This window comes from Ischnura elegans, chromosome 3 (assembly GCF_921293095.1).
Source record: "Ischnura elegans chromosome 3, ioIscEleg1.1, whole genome shotgun sequence".
Taxonomy (NCBI): domain Eukaryota; kingdom Metazoa; phylum Arthropoda; class Insecta; order Odonata; family Coenagrionidae; genus Ischnura; species Ischnura elegans.
The window spans coordinates 107,246,747-107,265,628 of NC_060248.1; the positions used below are offsets into that span (position 1 = coordinate 107,246,747).

Here is an 18,882-nt window from a genome sequence, read left to right on the forward strand (position 1 = left end):
GGGAAGGAAAGAGACAAGGCTACACTTGCTTCCCCGCAACTTTCAATTCAAATGCATGAAAGTGGAGGGAAACCACCGACAATGAAAAAAACAACATGATGTTATTTGCTGATGACATAGCAGTCATAATAGAGAGAGAGGGATATGAAGAAAATTGTAGTAAATGTGGAAAGAACAAAAGCTAAGCATAGGTAGAAAATAAAGCTGCATCAGACCAATATTAGGTTTGATGATGAGTTATTGGCATACAAATCAATTCTACCTCTACTAAGAGGAGGGATTAGTGAGAATCTTTTGGACACTGATTTTGAGAACATAATCCATTAAAAACAGCAAAAAAATAATAAATGCAGGTATTCCTGGCATTTACAAAAGGAAATTTAACACTTTTCATTTCAAAATAAATCAATATCTTCTTATCATTTAATAAATTTATAGAGGTTGCCTCTTAGTAATAGTGGTTGACCTCATAAAACAATATGGACAATGCAACGACACAATGCTTCCTCCCTTTTGACAAAAAAAAACACTTACCCCACTCTGAGGTTCAAATTGGATCTCCAAGGTTGTGACCTCACCAGGTTTTAGTTCTCCTGTTTCTGGTGAAACATGGAAAGGATTAATTAGGGTTTCCTTATTTTTCGTTTTTTGTGGTCCAGATATTTTCTTCAACTTTGTTTTGGTTGTATGAACCACTGCAATGTACAGCTTCCAATCACTCACTACCCACCCCCTGAACAAAAAGGAAAGTACATATATGTCTTAGTTATATTGTGGATTTGATGTCTTCATAATAAGCCACTCCCTGATAATTTCATTGAACATTTTTGATTATTCCCAATAATTCAATTTAATCTTTGCATTGTTTCAGTCAACCCAGATAGAGGGAAAAATAAAATATCAAATATCAGAAAAGAGACTTAGTCTATTTTAGTCATAATAGGAAATGGCTTTTCTCTCATAATAGACAGTAGGTACTCTTAAAAAATAATTCCAATTAAAATTCAAATACATAAAAAAAGGTAAATGGAAAAAGATTTGCATGAGTACAATATGTGTCAGAATAAGAAAATGATTATATGAAATAAATAAATACATAGAAAGTAAAAATCTTCTACTAATACCACAATTAATAATACAAAATTATAAATGCTTCGTGATAATCATGAATAGAAGAAAAGTAATGAAGACTACATATAATCCCAATGAGGAAATGAAAGAGAGCAACATAGAATACAATTAAGCAAGTATACCATTTCTCAAGTCTGATAATATTTTTTAAGAAAAAAAATTCCTTGAGAATATAATAAAAGTTGGGAGCAAGTGCCATCCATGATCACATACAGATGGCAGATTATCAAAACTAACATAGAATTAAAATTGCATAAGTACATACTTATTTTAAGTAAAACAGAGGCATACACCTGTTTCGTATTGTAACAGAATGGGCTTTACACTCCCCACATGCCAATTGGTCGAAGTTGTAATCAGCTTCTTCAATTATAATGAATGGGATGGTAACTTCAGCATACATATTTATTGGAATACTAGCTCCCTGCACCACCTAAAATACAAATGTATCAATTCATGGGCTGAACAGGTATTTACTAAATAAAAATGACTGATGAAATATTTCAAAAGAAACTATCTGCAACCAACATATGCGAGAAGTAGAATTAAAGTCAAAGTAAGCATTTTGCTCACACTATACAAAAATCTTACAAATTCCAATACTAATATATACTAATGTGTAGCCCATTGTAACTAAAGAATAGAAATGTAGCCTTTCACAAGGGCACCTCTGATGAAAGTATGCAATAGAATTCCCCCTGTGTCCTTTGTTTATTTCTAGAACTCGGGGAAAACTATTCAACTCAAGTTTAATTCAAGTCAAGTTGGGCTAAATCTTACTAATTTTGTGTCAGGTTCTAGTTAAAATATGCCATAAAATAAGTCCTCAACAGACGGACAAGATCCATTCTCGTTGACCGAAATGACTAGTGACAACGTCTTGTCTGTATGAACAAGGCATTGTCACAAGTCACATCGGTCAACAAGTTAATGGGTGATTTCCTCAGTACAATGATGAAAAAAAACAACTTTATAAATTCAGGGCACACATCTGTTCCATAAAATATTGTAATGACTTAATATAGAATGGAGAATCCGAGAGGCAAAAACCTGACTCTAAAACTATTTGAAAATGTATAGTCCTTTACCACAATCTGTTCAAACCTATATACAGCACACTCCTGATTTTCCAGGCTAATGATGGAGAGGAGCAGCACAGGTAATCGAAAAACACAGATAATCCAACCTTCACTTTAATTTCTTGTAATTTTCATAATTAATGTAAATCGAACAATCGTAAATTATTTACGCACATTTTGTTATTATAGATTGCTTTCCGGAATCATTAAGCGCTTTCCTTTCCCAATCGCGATCTTTTTGGCATCGATAAAGTGATTGTACTCTTATTCTGACTGCTCCGTGTAATACCTGGTTTCCGAAAACCACATATCTATGGCTGCAAGATCGCAGATTCATAAAAGCGGTTTGTGCACATGCTTCGAAACGACTGGGTGACGTTGGAAACTACACTGTCAGGCAACACGCCATGTCATGTAGTCGCATCTTGCGCAAGTTGCCCAGGATGCAACTGCTGTGAGTCGCGGATTCATGATCACTGAGCACAATCGCACACCGAGATACTCGGAAAAATGGAGCCCGGATCTCCCATGAAGGCAACGGGCGTGCATTCATGCAATAGCGCGGCAGTGGTTGTATTTCTAATGCATATAATAAGCACAGTGTAGCCTTCCATTAAAATGCCAACACCCTGGTGCTTTTGCGCCCGATTTTATTTTTTTATAGAAATCGTGGAAAGCGTTGTAGCGTGAACTTATGCATGGATAATCCACAAACCGGATAAACCGCAGCCGGATAACCAGGAGTCTGCTGTATAAGAATTTCAATACCAATTTCAATGACTTCTACACTTAGGCCATTACTTATTGTTTAGGGTTATTTATTGATTTATGATCTTTTAACTTAATGCAGGCAGAAAATATGAATTATGCCATAAAATTTCCCAAATATTCAAAAGCCAATAACTACGAAGCTACTTCAGAAATATTGGATGACATACATCAATGTATAACGTGGATTTCACATCATAATGATTATCTGGGTATGCTTCTCTTGAAGGACGTAGAACTATTTCCACCATTGTGGTTTCACCAACAGATATTTTATTCTTCAATATATCAACAATAAATCCTTCACCACGAAGCTTGTCCCTAATTTTTTTCCTTACATAAATATTGGTAGTCACTGGGCCAAAATTTTCCATTATGACACAATAGGTTGTTTCTTCACCAATTAGAACCATGCCTAGACCTATTAAATAAATAAGAAATCATATGCACGTATGAATCAAAGTAAAATCTAAGGAATTTCCCATAACTCAACTGAGTATATACAGTAGACTCTCATTATTACGAAGTTAACGGGACCAAAAAACCCCAGGTTCGTAATAACAAAGTTTGGATGAACGCTTCTTTCAGGAAAATGTCAAAAAAAAACATGGTTAGTCAAAATTTCTGGTCTCTTCATGCTCCCTACCATATAGTCGCACTGCAAAACACCTTCAGAGTCAAGTGTAATATATACGCAATTAAATTACGTGCAAATATATAAAAACAAGCACATTCGTTTCATTTTCTGAAGAATGCGTCATGGCGTAATCGAGGGTTGACTTCTTCCTGAATACAGAAAGTCCTCGATATACAAACAAGATGCGTTCCTTGAGACCTTGCTCGTAAGTTGATAAACTTATGCAAGGCATAGCAGAGTGGTTATCCTGGAAAATGCAACACTGCATCACAATCGTGCATTAAATCACGATTGTGACAAACTGATCTAGCTGAGCGTGTGACACAGCCAGGGCCGAAAAAAACTGCTGTCCACGGCAAGGAGCAACGGACAAAGTGCTGAACAGTTAATGACTTCCCACCGGATTCAATGATACTTTTTTGAGGTTATGCCCAAAGTGCGAGTTCCTCTACGCCACACCACGTCGCATTCGTCGACTCGAAAGGTGCCAAATTTTAAATTCCAGGCATGCTTTAATTTTTTTAAAGATTGTATCTCTGTAAGTTCATAAATCAAATGTGCGTAGGAAGAGGACAACTGTACGTCCAATTTACTTGCGGTAATAAGTGGGTCACCATGATTCCACAGGAATGAAGCTTATTATATGATGCTGAATACTGAAGTATCTCCTACTGAAGAAAGAACCATAATTGACGCTCTTGGGCACAGGGAGTATGAGGGTTCAAGGTGAACTCTTCAGGGATACAACACACCGAGGCCAGGAACCAAGCCAGTGGCTTATACGCCCAATCACCCGGGGAGGGGCTGGAGAGGAAGGAAAAAGGAAAGAAGCGCCGCCGGGATAGGAGCCCGTCGACGCCTCTGGGTAAGGATAGGTTCGGAAGGAATGGGACGGGGAAAAACACTTCAACACTATAGAAGCGAAGAAGGCCCACTAAATAGCGAAACCAAGCAAAGCTATTAATGTTCTAACGATTTTGGAGGATTCATCTATGAGGAAGAATAATCCAACGATCAAATCGTTAGATAGCTCTTGGGCTCAGTACGTGAGGAGTACTTAAACGTAGCTCAATGATTATAATGTAGTGTAGAGCGTATTCTCTCAAATGCCGTTGCTTATTCATGGAACTTTGTTATGAAGTTAATTTTGTAACCGCCAGGACTGGGACTGAGCTTTGTAATTACGTAACAGTGCAAATTTTGTAATTTCATTTCTTTTACTATAAATTGGATAGGTCTTTTAAGTCGGTACCAATGATGTACTTTGTAATAGTGAGAACTTCGTAAATAGGTTGTTCGTATTAACGAGAGTAAACTGTAATTGAATAATATAGGATCACATTAGCATGATCAGAAGCCAAGATACAACCATGTAGCAGCTAACTACAATACAAGGTAACACATCACCTTGATAACGTGTTGCATCAGAACTTAAAAAGCTTGTCCTCGTTTGAAGGGTTTAAAACAAATGGGAGTATTTTTTCACCATGAATAATAAGATGAAAACTTACATATGAAGTAAGGAGGTGCAAACAATCCAGGAATAGAAGTTGTCTTTGGTACAGATGCGTCCTCCAGAGTACACCAAGAATAATTTTTTACATACTGACGAGTAAGTTCCCATTCTATGGCCAGACAGATGTCAGTTTTTGTCGGAAATTCATCCTATTCAAATTCAAAAAGAATCATAGAAAATTAAGTACAATAAACTGATACGTACAGGGATTGAAAGAAAAAAAAAATTCACAAATTTAATCCCAGGTAACATGTGGTTGAAAAGATTGCAACCCAAATAATGCAAAAATCCATAAAAAATATACCCGTAATATTGTATTGAGAACTTAGTATCCTGAGTAATGAATTAGCTTGCATATAGCCCAAAAAGCTGATGGTCTAAGTTAAATTCCCTACATCAGATGAATTTTCACTTACAAAACTCATGCAACAATGTACATACATCATTTATTTACTTATTCCTATTCCACCGAATACTTACATGTTGGCCATTTTACATCAGGATGTTCAACAAATTTAACAATTACACATGCACGAACAACCATGCCCTGGATAGGAGCAACCTACCCAGGTGGGATTCCAACTCACAACCTCTTGTTTGGCAGGGGAGGACTTTATCCTGCCAGCAAATTGCCACAATACCTAATTTGCCCCACACAAAGCAGTATCAGCTACGTCACATTTAAATCAACCATTACATCCACACCAATTAAAATCAGCAGCAGATACAGTGGAAGCTCAATTTAACATGTGCTCATGATCCCTGGAAAATTGCTCTCAACATTGACCATTCGTTATATTCAAAGGTGAAGGACAAGCCCCTCAATTTCTGTATTCACCTAACCTGGTTGCTTTTCTTTTTTCTGGGTGCTATTTCAGAGAGGAATGAGACTGCTTTCCCTTTTAATTCCTTATCTGTATATAATTTTTCAAATAAAATATCACAAAGCAATTATTGGTACCCATTTCCAAAAACCTAACATCTATGGCTAAGTGCCACAGCTATTTTATTCCTTAATTATTTCATTAATTACAGGATAAGAATTGTACTTCCATAGTTAATTTATGAATACCAACCAAATTTATATCATTTCATCAAGTAATTCAAAGTATGGTAGACATATGTTGGTATTTATATGTATATATTGTATGATTTGACGTGCCTTACACCTGGGCCATTATTTAATGTACTAGATCGCTGTGCTAATAAAATAATAATAATATTAAATACACCAGAAAAAAAGGCCAAGAATACCTCAAATGAAATCCACACCCAATCCTTTTCGTCATGGTTTTCCAAATCAACATCTATAAACAAAGCCCAATCGATGTCTTGTATCACATCTTTTGGTTTCCATTCCTCACCTATGAGGGCAATGCCATTGTATTCTGTTATAGGAGACCACTCTTCCTCGTAAGAAGTGAAGTCCTGGGGAAAAGACAACACATTTTTGGCTTACATAGAAAAAACACTAAGGCGATGCGATGAGAATGAAAGACATCCCATGTGTACACTGCGGGTAATACCGTATTTATCTGAATATAGTCCCCCCCTTTTTTTCCAAAATAGCCCGTGTAAAAAGTAAATAGGGGACTATATTCAAGCATTTTTTTCCCAAAACTGAGGCCTCAAAATTAGGGGGGGGGGACTATATTAGGAGAAATACGGTATTTACTGGTGAGGCAAGTCACTTGATTCACTCTTTCATGGAGTCCTGTCCTGAGTATTCTTAGGTTCCTTCTACATCCTTAGGTTCAGCTAGGATATCTGCAATCTTGGTTATGCAGCTAAACCTTATGGTTACATCATATTAAAAAAAACTCGAAATTCTTTTAGGATGTCCCTGATATCTTAGGATGGTCACCTGCAGTGGCGGATTCCAGGTAGGGACAAAGCAAGGAAGTAGATGGGATCTGGGGGATAACCTTCCAAGAGCACAGGAGGTTTAAACAAAATTACCATTTTATCTAGTGTAAATCGGAGGGGATACACAAGGGTTGGACTATAGCCCCCTCTATCCCCTCCCTGGATCCACCACTGGTCATCGGCAGCATGGATGGATAGGCACCTTATGATCTGGCCTAGGATTCCCCTCACGATTTGTGATGCATCATTACTCTTTTTTCTTGGCCTTTTTCTGGACTATGTCTCCTAGTAATCCATTCTGTTGTAAGGTAGTCATGAAATGTTTGATTTCCTTTTGTATGACTGAATTCTGTAATGACCAGGGAGATCGTCTGGCTAAAACGATAGAGTGAGGCTCCATTCAAATATCTGTCTGTGTGAGTTGGTTTCCTGAATGCAGCATGTCCTTGTCTCTCGTTTAACTTCCTGCTGACTGTAACAACCAAGAAGGGTAATTGTTTGCCCTTTTTTAATTCAAATTGTGGGGTGTTGAGAATTCAGGTACCACAGGAATGTCTAACTAAGCCCTGCTGATTGGCAAAATGACAAAAGTATCATCTTTACACCTCCGCCATAACAGTGATTTTTCGTCATGAATGTCCACTGTCTTCAATTCAAAACTATCCCATAATAGGTCATTCACCAAAGGAGACAATGGTGATCCCATCGCTGCCCCTTCCAGCTCCTAATATTGGCATTCATTCCAATGTAAAAAAGAGCTCTTTAGGCATTGCTCTACCAAAAGACAGTGCTTAATGGTGGGAAGTCCTTGGGAATGCCTTGTAAAACAAGTGGCTTTACGATAGACTGATATTCTTGAATGGAGATGTTAGTGAAACGCAATGCTTTGTAAACACTAAGAGGTCTTAGCCACTAATGAAGACATCCATAATGATTTAAATTAATGACTTGAATTCTTCACAAAGGAATAAGCCCATCCGATACACTGCTGCAGGGACTGTGCCAAATAATTTTCAAGGTGACAAGGCAAATTCTTTCTCCTTTCTCTTGTGATGAACTTGACTTTCACCAATGGATTCATTCCTTCCAGGATTCCATGAATGAATGAACATGTGCCATGTTCTTGAGGCAAACGTTACATTGGTGGACAATGTATATAATTAAACACATGTCTCAAAGAACTCCAAATGGCAAGTATAAGCAATTCTGAACATCTACAATAGCAAAGCCAGCATGGAGTGAATGTGGCTACATGGTAAATTTCTTGGTACATTTTATACATAACGAGTTCCATTACTCTTCTGTTTTTGCCATTTAATATGGGTGACAGATTCTCCGGGACTTTAATGCACACATCCCTGGCATGATATGGTAACGGGTGTGAAATATAGTTAAGTTTTCATTGGTGGAAGTTCTTATTAAAACATTACCTTCAATTAAGGTAAATTATTATTAATAATAATTCTTTATTCCATTGAGATCAGTGGACATTGGAATGTGTCAATACATAAAATACAAATTACAAAAAATAATTACTACGCACATACTTTATCTCTACATACATACAATTAAATATAAGGCATTATAAATTACAATATTTATGTCTCCAGTTGTGAGCTGCTTTAAATTTTAATGTCGCATCAAAATGTAAACAGATTACAAAAATTAATGCTTACCTTTTCAAGATGCACAAACACTTGAGGCAAGAGTCCATTTCCTGAGGCACTTATATGAATAGGTTCAACCACCGGAAGGCATAGCTTGCAATTACTTACGTAACGCCCCAATCTTCCTGGTACACATGATACTTTTAGCGTGACAGATGAACAACCTGAATGAAAAACATGGGTTTAGATGCAATGGAAAATAACAGAATGAAACAATTGTCAAGTTGAACTATCAAGTTTCTTACCATCGACCGAACCGGAACTGGGATCAATTATAAAAGAACAAGGTTCTTCATCCATACTTGGTCCAGGCCCATTCGAACAATCCCAGTCATAATCAATGGAAAAATCAAAACTACATACTCCTCTGTTGAACAGCATAATTTTGTCAAAGGTAGGTAAACAAAATACCTTAAAAAAATTGGTATTACAATAATGAACACTCTTTATTTAATTTATAATCCTCTGGTATCAAAGCTCAAGTATTTTACTTTGTAATTCCATAAATAACAGCCAATTACTAAATGCTCTAAATGGAGGACCTGCAGTTAATTTTTTAATCCCAATGAATACATTTAAAAGCTAGTTTAAAAGAAAAGCAGTTAGGGTAACTGACTAACAGAAAAATTTTCCATTGTATATATTCTTTTAAAGTAAAAAAAATTGTTTCCAACTCATGACTGCAAATAGTTCATTCATAATTCCACTCCATTAGTTGATTCATAATTTTCCAGTAACTGGGGATACAGACAGCAAGGGTCAATGGAAACATTTATGAAAAATTTACGCTGGAGCACTTAGCTTCGGAGAGTGAGGATAACAATGAGCATGGGCAATCATCAATCTGAACCATACATCTATGGCTCCATGATGTGACATAGCAAGATTGCATGATTGATACCTTCACCAATTAGAGCTCTTTAGGCCAGTGGCACAGTGAGGGGGGGTTTTGGGGGATAAACCCCCCCCAGAGCTCAGAGAAATTTCTAAGTTTAATCCATTTCACTTAGTTGGATTAATATTACTTATATAATAGTGTCAATATTATTAAAATATCCCTTAGAAGGCCGTAAAACTCATCATTTTGAACCATTTATCTGAAAAATTTTCTAGGGGAGGGCCCCTGCTCCTCCCGCTTACCCTGGCGGGTATTCTGCACCCTCAGACACTACAGTGTTTTTCGACTGAAACCCTCCCTAGCCTTAATTCCTAGCTATGCCCCTGTTTTAGGCAGTGCTCTACCAAAAGAAGTGCTCTATGGTGGGAAGTCCTTGGGAATGCCTTGCAAAACAAGTGACTTAACGATGTTTATGGTTTCCAAGGGTCTTGTATGGTGGACAGGCACTATTCCACCGCATGCTTCAAGAACCATGCACTGCTATAACTGCCTCCAGTGGAACTTTGTGCTTTTTGACAGTTTGGTGCAATGCCTGGAATAGGGTTTCTGCCACCCCACAGCCAGTTCTACAATCCCAGATCCATCACATCATGTACCACACTACCACGTACGTGTGGTATTTGGAAAAGGCAAATAATAATTGTTTTGCAAGATTTCATATTCTAAACACAAATACAAAACAACAGCATCAGAGATGAATGTGGGAATTGAGGGGCTTCATCCGTAACCTTCAAATGTAGCGAGTGCCTACATTCAGGACATTCTCAAGACTCGTTATAACAAGATTCTAATGAACATCTTTAACCAAAGCTACCATGTTCATCAATAAAAATATACATGGAAAATTAACAAACAACAATTTCTCAAATAATTTACTTACATTTTTACGGAAGTTTATGCATGTTTTATCCAAAAAATACGAGATATTGAAGCTTCTCCCAGATATAACAACTGTTTCTGGTGCTCCCTGGGCTACCTCAAGAGATAATACTGCAGACGCCTTTATAGGAACATGACCTCGGAACAAAATAAAGCCATCCAAGGACTCGTGTGGATCTAACATCCCATACTTGGGCATTACATCAAAAACCTATAAAAATCATAAGGGAACATTAAGTTCACTTCTAACAATTTTACATACGCATACTTATTGCAGAGCTTAACAGTTGTCTTAGGAATATGGCAAAATCTTTGAAACAACGTGTTACAGGACAGAAGGTTGACAACCAAGTGGAGAGAGGAAAAATATCAGTCATGACAAAATGATAGCATTTAAAAGCAGTAACTGTCCCATTAATAAACATAATTTCAATCTTTTTCAAATGCACAGGAAATAGCCAATTTTCCAATAAAATTTCACAGAGAAAATCACAATTTATAGTTCTGCTATAAACATGCAAGCAATTGGTAATGCAATATATTTATGACGATCTCTTCACAAGAGAAATATATGTGCTATAAAATTTAAAATACAAGTATCAAAAAACACAGACTCCAAATATTGAAGAGACATTCAATTTTCAATATTCCTGCTCTGAAAATTCTCAATTTGAGATGATAAAAATTAGTACTGAAAGATAAATTGTGTATGCATAATTAATAGGTAATAAATTTAATGAGGAGCAAGAATAACAATAAAGAAGCTTATACTACCATGCATAAAATAAGCTTCCATTATTGACACTTACCCATGACACAGGAAATAATTTTAAATTTTCAGTCATATAAAGACTTAAGTGTTTCTCATTATCTTCCTCCTCAAAGTCATCAAAATAATTAGACATCAATTTGACTTCCATCCTTCTTAAATAATCTTCCTTGGCTTGGTTCACATCAAATACCAATGCATCAACCATTGATTCAGTAAATTGATCCAAATCTATGTCATTAAGATCTTTAGATATTGACCTACCCTTAAAGTCCTAAAATTAAAAATTGAATAAATGATTCAATACGAAAAATTGTTCAGTTAAATATTCACAGAAGTTTAAGAGAAATTAGTAACTAAATAAAATTAATGCTATTCTTAAGTTAAGCTTTGCAGAGGATTTAATTCCTAAACAGGTGCTTGACAAAATGATATTACCCATTCAGAAAAAGGAGTCACACAGATACTGGATTTGTAATTTTGACAGTATGTCTTGATAACATTAAATACCATATAAACGCGTGTAAGAGGCACACCTTTTTTCCCAGATATTGCAGCCGAAAATGGGGGTGCGCCTCTTACACAAACTTCTTATCTTCCACCCTACCCTTCACCGGTCGCAAGTCCAATGGGAACTGAGTGGCCTTGGTTTTCAACATGAGTCAGTCATCTGAAACCCTGGGTCAAAAACAAGTAGCAGGCAGGGGAGTTTCTCCCTTAGTGACGTATTTTTAAAATGCTCCTCTTTGCTTTTCTTGTAAGCATCGTGCCGTCACGTCGGTACCCCATAGGTGAACATGGAAAAGATCGCGGAGGGTTTTTTGCTCCGGAGGGCGCACTAAATTTACTGCCATGAGTGGGCATCCCGCGGCATTTATACTGCATATAGTAATCGCTTATCAAACGTAGAGAAACGCGTAGTTTTGAAGGACATAACTGGTTAATAGTCAAAATCTGTCTTGCCAAGCAATTTCCATTACGCTGAGGACCTGATTTTTCAAAAATCATCTTCAGACGCTAATATGAGGATTTTTGCAGCTGAAAATTTTATTGGTGTCAAAACCTGCGGTTAAAAAAATTCGAACGAGAGTGTTCATTGTTGGACTAAATGGTGGAAAGAAGAAATGGGAAATGCTTATAAGTGAAGAGGACTGAAGGAGAGGACAAGGGGAAGGAGCGTGCTCCCTCCCCTCCGTAGTTCAAGCTACGAGGCTAGAGCGAAGAAGCAGGGGAAGCAAGGGAAGAACACGTCCGATCTTGCATGTGACGTCGTTGCCTTCAAAGCAAAGGGGCGAAGGCGCAGCAATGTGATATACGCAGTTTGCGTTGCCTGAGGTTTCCAATCCGTCTCGTCTTGTTAGAATGCCCTTATGCTACGCTTGTTTCTTCCAAAATTGTGCTGTTTGGACTATGTTGAATATTAGTAGCCTTGCTTTAACTATAAATCTTTGTGTCAATCAATTAGAGCTTAAAAAACTTAAATGCTGTAAGATATACATCGCATTAGGTCTCATTCTTTTTAGAACCTCTTGCGTGTCATACAATTGCAAAAAGATATCAAGATATCTTTGAGCTCAGTGGGTGACTCACCTCGCATTTGGCCTCCAGAAACTAGGAGAATTGAACCTAAGACCGAAAAAGGTAAGTTGGTGAGATCGGGTAGGGATGAAACACGTTTCCATTGTTCCCCTGTAACTTGATATTTTCCTATTTTCCTGTGGGGTCTCAGAAAGGGAAAAAAATGACAGAGGCATTGGATGATGGAGGGCCGAGTGTGGTTCCGTTTAATCTACGACGTGGTTATTATCCTATAGCGCTGAGATTGCCCTGATTGTTGTCCAATCTCTTCGGAAGGTTCATGCCATGTGCCTGTCGTGTTTTGCCTTAAAATTTTCCACGGCTCCAATTCTATTGCAAAATCTCCTGCGAGAGCTTTTAAACAAAATTGTTCGTGAGTAGGACTAGCATCGTAGAGCAACGGCGTATGTGAAGAGAGGATCGGAACTCTTTCTACTCCCTCTTATGCCGCTATTACCGCCGCAGTTATCTAAAATTAGAGATGTGCGAATAGTATCCGCGAATACTCGAATATTAGAAAGTATTCGATATTCGAGGTTTCGAATAGTTATGCGAAAAGTACCGCCTCGAATACCTCGAATACTTTGAATTACGCGTCATACACTGTCGCACGCACGTCGTTGGTAGTTGACTCGGAAAAATGTGGAGAACTGTAGTCATTTAGTGCTCGCAGCGCCGTTTTACGCAAGTTGACGAATTACATCAAATTCGTGGATTTTAGCGGTGAAAAGAGTTCGACGAGGGGAACCGAAAATGGTCGGGTGAAAAAATCCGAAAATCCCCGATTCCCCCCACCAGGAGAACCTCAGTGCCGTGGGATAGCAACCTTAGGGCATTTCCCATGATCCGCTATCCCCCTCCATTCAGCACTCGCTTCACCCACTCTGAAGCTTTCCTCTTCTCCGATATCAAACAAAAGGTCCCAGCTCGCGCAGGGATCGCATTACGAAGACCCCTGCTTCGAAAAAAATATCGAGTTACGAGAACAATAAAAACGTGTTTCACGCCCTCCCCCCTTTTCTCACCCACTGACCTTTTTCTGGCTACCTGCTTCGAAGTTCCCCATTTCTGGAGGTCAACTGCTGTGTGAGTACCGTGGGATACTTACATTAGCGCATTTCCCAAGATCCGCTATCCCTCTCCATTCAGCACTAGCCCCCCTCTGAGGCTTTCCTCTTCCTCGAAATAAAAAAAAGGTCACAGCTCGTGCAGGGATCATATTACGAAGACCTTAGCTTCGAAAAAATACCAAGTTACACGAGAACAATAGAAACGTGTTTCGGGCCCTCCCTTTTCTCCCCCACTGACCTTTTTTTTCCTGCCAGCTTCGAAGTTCCCCATTTCTGTGGAGGTCAACCGCTGCATGAGTCATCTATTAGCACAAAAGGTGTCTAAGAATGACTTTCGTCAATTGATGTCACACCTTTATTGAATTGAAATATTAGTAATGTGCGCGTAATTTCAAAAAGAATAAGACCAAACACGACGTATTTCTGAGTTTATTTAAGCATTTTACGCAAAGAAATAAATGTCAAAATACGACGGAGACTTAGCATTCTGGCGAAACTCGATGTGAGCAGCAGAGCTTCTCGGAAGTTGATGCGGTATTTTTTTCCGAAAACATACATCAAGTTACAATTCATGAGTGGTGCTATAAATCTTTATTGTTACAGTCCCAGACAAAGGGATATTTTCTCAGAATATTTGGTTTCTCCCTGATAGCAATTCCAATTCATCTTCTTATCTCGTGAGAACTCCCAAAGATGGACTGAAAATAATTGAAGAAAATCCGGTGGAAAAGAGCTTGTATTTTGCAAAATGCCTCAGATTGTCAGCTAGCACTTGGCAGCAGCAGTGGGGGTAAAGCGATGTTAGTTGAATTAATTATATGCCCAATTGTTTCCATAAAATTAAAATATTCATTAATCAGCTAAATTCCTGTTCGAATCCTTTAAAGTAAATCAAAATTACTCCCCAAAATCTTGTGTTGCCTGCTGCATAGGCAACCGAGTCAAACGTTCCAGCATTCATCATTTAGTATTCGAGGTATTCGAATATTCGAGCAATGATTTAATATTCGAATTCGATATTCGAATTCGAGAAATCTGCTATTCGACCCATCTCTATCTAAAATTCCTCTTTCAATTAGCATTGAAAGAGAAAATTTTGATAACTGTCGAAATTCCACGCATATGTCTGCAACACCACATGATAGGATAAAAGAAATGCTGCAAAATTTTTTTCTTTATAGCTCCGATGTTCAAAATAGGGGTGCGCCTCTTACACGTGTACACCTCTTGCACACGCTTACACGGTATATATTATTATATCAAATGAAATTCTATCCCTGGTATGAACATTAATGCATTTGAGAAATATGTATCACTTTGTACCAACACAATTTTACATCCTCATTAAAAAATCTTGCATAAACAAGTCCATTAAGGTATTAATCACCCAATTTCCTAACAATTCGATTATTAAAATTTAGAAATCATTGGTATTACCATAAAAAATGATCATGGAAAAGGATAATGAAATAAAATTTATAAAATCAATTTCGAGAAATAGTCCACAATAATCACCTCACATCCAACAAAAGCGTAGCCTCTGATCCATTTCCAAGAGAATTCAGCAGGAAATATGGAATCATTATAAATTTTTATAACTCTTTTTTCGAGACTTCCAGCCACAATGCATCCAAAATCCACTTTTCCAAAATTAACTGATACATGAGGGAATTCCACATGACCAGTAATTTTAACAAAGTACTGAAACTGAATTTTATAGGAAACAAAACTGTTACAATATAAAAGGCACACGAGTTACAACAAATATGATTAAGTCACACCACTTTATTTAAAAGTTTCAATCAAAACATCACGCACAGCTCATGTGAGTTGCTCCACCACCTCCAATGAAGAAGGCAATGAATTCTGGTTTTCCCATTCAAAATTTAGCATGATTAGTTAGAGTTAATGACCAATATTGGAGATAATTTACATACGCAAGTAGAAGTAAGTTAGCAAGGGAAGGACTGACGAGAGTAAAGCACAAATATAGAGAGTGCTAAAAAAAATCTATATGAATTCTATGCATTCAAAGTATGGGGCAGGTCTATTCCCTGACCCACCTTTCACTAATCCTTGTAATGCATGGGTTTTTATTTTTTCAAGGTCTGATCTGCCGTAAAATTAAAACCACCATAAAATTTAAATATGTCATTTTATAAACATTTAGCTACACCATCCAGCAAAGTTTCTACGTTCAACAAGTTACGACATGGACATTTGCTGCAGCATGGTAACAATTTCCCTTTATCCTAGTTGTTAACTCTTAAGACTTATATCCCATTTGATAATTTTGTTTGTAACAATGAATCAGGTTGTGTCAAAATAAAACCCAGTGGAAATATTGCAATGTCCAATTTTACTAATATTAAGAATTTCCACCACATCATGCCTCACATCATACAAGACTAGGGAAACTCTAACATTACAGTACAAGCCTCTTATAGTGAGCACTGCATGTAGCAAACATTGCTCAATAATGAGTATTTGGATAAGTACTCTCTAGCTCATCAAATGGCATACGATTAACAAAAACAATGCATGAAAATTTGACTTAAACTTATTGATTTTTTGTGACATATCTCATGCTGACCTATAAATGAGATAGCTATGAAAGATTAACATAAAATTGATTGAAATCAAAGAGGAAAACTGCACCTTCAACATGTAAGGACAGGTATTTATGGGTATCATCCAAGAAAAATTTAAGTCAAATATAAAATAGTATGACAGCAGCAATACCCAACTGATGTAAATTCCAACAAGTAGGTTTGTCAGTAAAAATTTCCTAAAAGTTGTAAGAAATCACACTTCTATAATACGTATGTATAACCTAGTAGACCAAAAGTGTACATCACAGGCATTAAATAATACTTTATTTGCAGAAAATTCTATGAGAGATCATAAAAAAATGTCAAGCAACATACTTCTTTTGGCATGTTTTCAACTGTAATAACAACTGCTCCATGAAAAGTTTTTGACCGATTATCATCTAGAAATGAAGGATCAAATTCAACCATAACTTCCACAAACTCTTGGGGAGGCATGTCAACTTCCAAGCTAACATGAGATTTGTATCCATAAGCAAAGGAAAATGGATGCTCAGTGCTTAAGGTAAACACAGTACAGACGCTGGTTTCGTTGGTAACAGTCAATATCTCTGAAATGTGAAAGAAAGGCAAACCAATTACATAAATAAATGAGGTTTCATATCCTTCCTTTCCTTTTATTTAAACATGCCTCTATTATTTTTATCAAATTGAAGTCAAGGCCACGGTTGCATTTTTTTCTGTCTCCTTATTCAAACACTGATACGTAAGTACTTTATCAACAACAATATCAATGAAAACAAATAATTTTTTCAAAAGGGCTTTCTTTGCTAAAAAGGGAGGGGGTTTGATTAGGAGTATTTGTCATGGAAAAGAAAAAATATAAAAACAAAGAAAAATAATAACAAAAGTCTTTGAAGACAAATGCTGAAGGGGGAAAGTAATTTCCAAGACAAAAGCTAATTCTACTGCAAAATGAATTGCATTGCTTTTAAAATTACCACATTCATCACCAAATATTCAAATGGATCTCAATGAAATGAAAACAATACAGTGGAGTCTAATTAAAACAAAACTGAGTGGACTACAATTTCAACTACTTCAGTACAGCATACCTTTGACCTATGTATGTTGGCAAGATTTTCTGTAAATATCAAAGTTGATTCATATGGGACACCCTGAAGTTAGTTCATTACCAATAGGCTCCACTATCTTATTGTATTTATCAAAGAATACAAACCTCTCACAACTGATTTCTTGAGAGAATGTAAATAAATTTTTTCTGGAGAAAATGTCACATTCAAGGGAATGAAAGTGGCTATCACAACTCCATGAAGAATCTGTTCTTTCTTCCGACTTCCTCCAGCATAGCTCCAAAAACAGAAAGATTCACTCACCTCTTCTTCACTGAAAGAAATTCACGATTAAAAAATTACAGACTTAAGAAAACACCAACTCCTTGGAAAGTTAAGTTAGGAATTTAACGCAATAAAATTTGGCATTTGCGATATAAAATATACAATTAAAGTTCCTAGTTAACATTTCTCTGAATTTACGAATGATTAACCATTGAAGAATCTCCTAAAATTAATCAAGATTTTTTTCCCACCGCTGATCGTCGTCTACAATGTGATCTAGAGCAGACGTCCAAGTAAACTTGAAACATTCCGTGTCAGCAAGTACATAGTTAAAATAATTCCACTTTAAGAAGGGGATTCCGTTGGAAGTAATTACAGGCGGTCCCCGACTTTCGTACACAATGCGTTCCCGAAAACTTGTATGAAAGTCGAATGTACGAAAGTCGAACCATTGGCCTCCATACTAATTAGGGGTTACGTTCCAAAAAAGCGGAATATACGTACTAAAACCTTTTTTTTCACGGGATTCATTACAATTGACTTAATTTTAATAATATGTTAATAAATCTCCTCAAATCATCTAATTTCTTTCGAAAATACGCAGAAAATGCAAATAAAAGCTTAAAAAACAAGAACTCCGTTGGCTATCGAGTGAAACTTCCTCTTGGCGTTTAAGTTGACATTCCATTTATTACGTCCACTATAAATAAAAGGACATATCATGAAGCATAACAAAATGTAGTTGTTGAACCCACACTCTGGATACCTTTTAATTTTTAAACCAAAATTCGTCATTTGGCGGGTGACATTCGTGATCGCGTATATTTCGCATGTTATTCAAAAAAGACAAAAGGAATTCGGGTGATATTTCGTGTTATATCGTTGCTGAAGGTTTACATGAATTAAACAGCACTCAAACGAAAGAATACAATTAGAAAGAAGATCTTACTAGTTTTATTGAAAGCTATTTGATGATGTATAGTCAACTTCTTTTGAAAAATATCTTCAATGAAGGCTTTCTTCTTCTCTTGATAAAGGAGCCTATAGCAGGCAGTCTCTTCTCCCAAAAAAATCACATAGATTAGAGTCAACTACCTTCCCTTCATTATATACGTTC

The 18,882-nt window shown here is 36.8% G+C and overlaps 1 protein-coding gene across 1 annotated transcript in view; it reads right to left on the bottom strand.

Annotated features, from left to right (window-relative positions):
* Positions 1–16,052: 16,052 nt before the first annotated feature.
* LOC124155085 (hydrocephalus-inducing protein-like) overlaps positions 16,053–18,882 on the bottom strand; it is a 37,285-nt gene continuing 34,455 nt past the window's right edge. Inside the window, exons 17-18 of the mRNA XM_046528824.1 lie at positions 17,648–17,814; positions 16,053–17,018 (exon numbers count right to left, since the gene is read on the bottom strand). Coding sequence (XP_046384780.1) covers positions 16,750–17,018; positions 17,648–17,814 — 436 coding nt within the window. The 3' untranslated portion in view covers positions 16,053–16,749. The remainder of the gene's footprint in view (positions 17,019–17,647; positions 17,815–18,882) is intronic.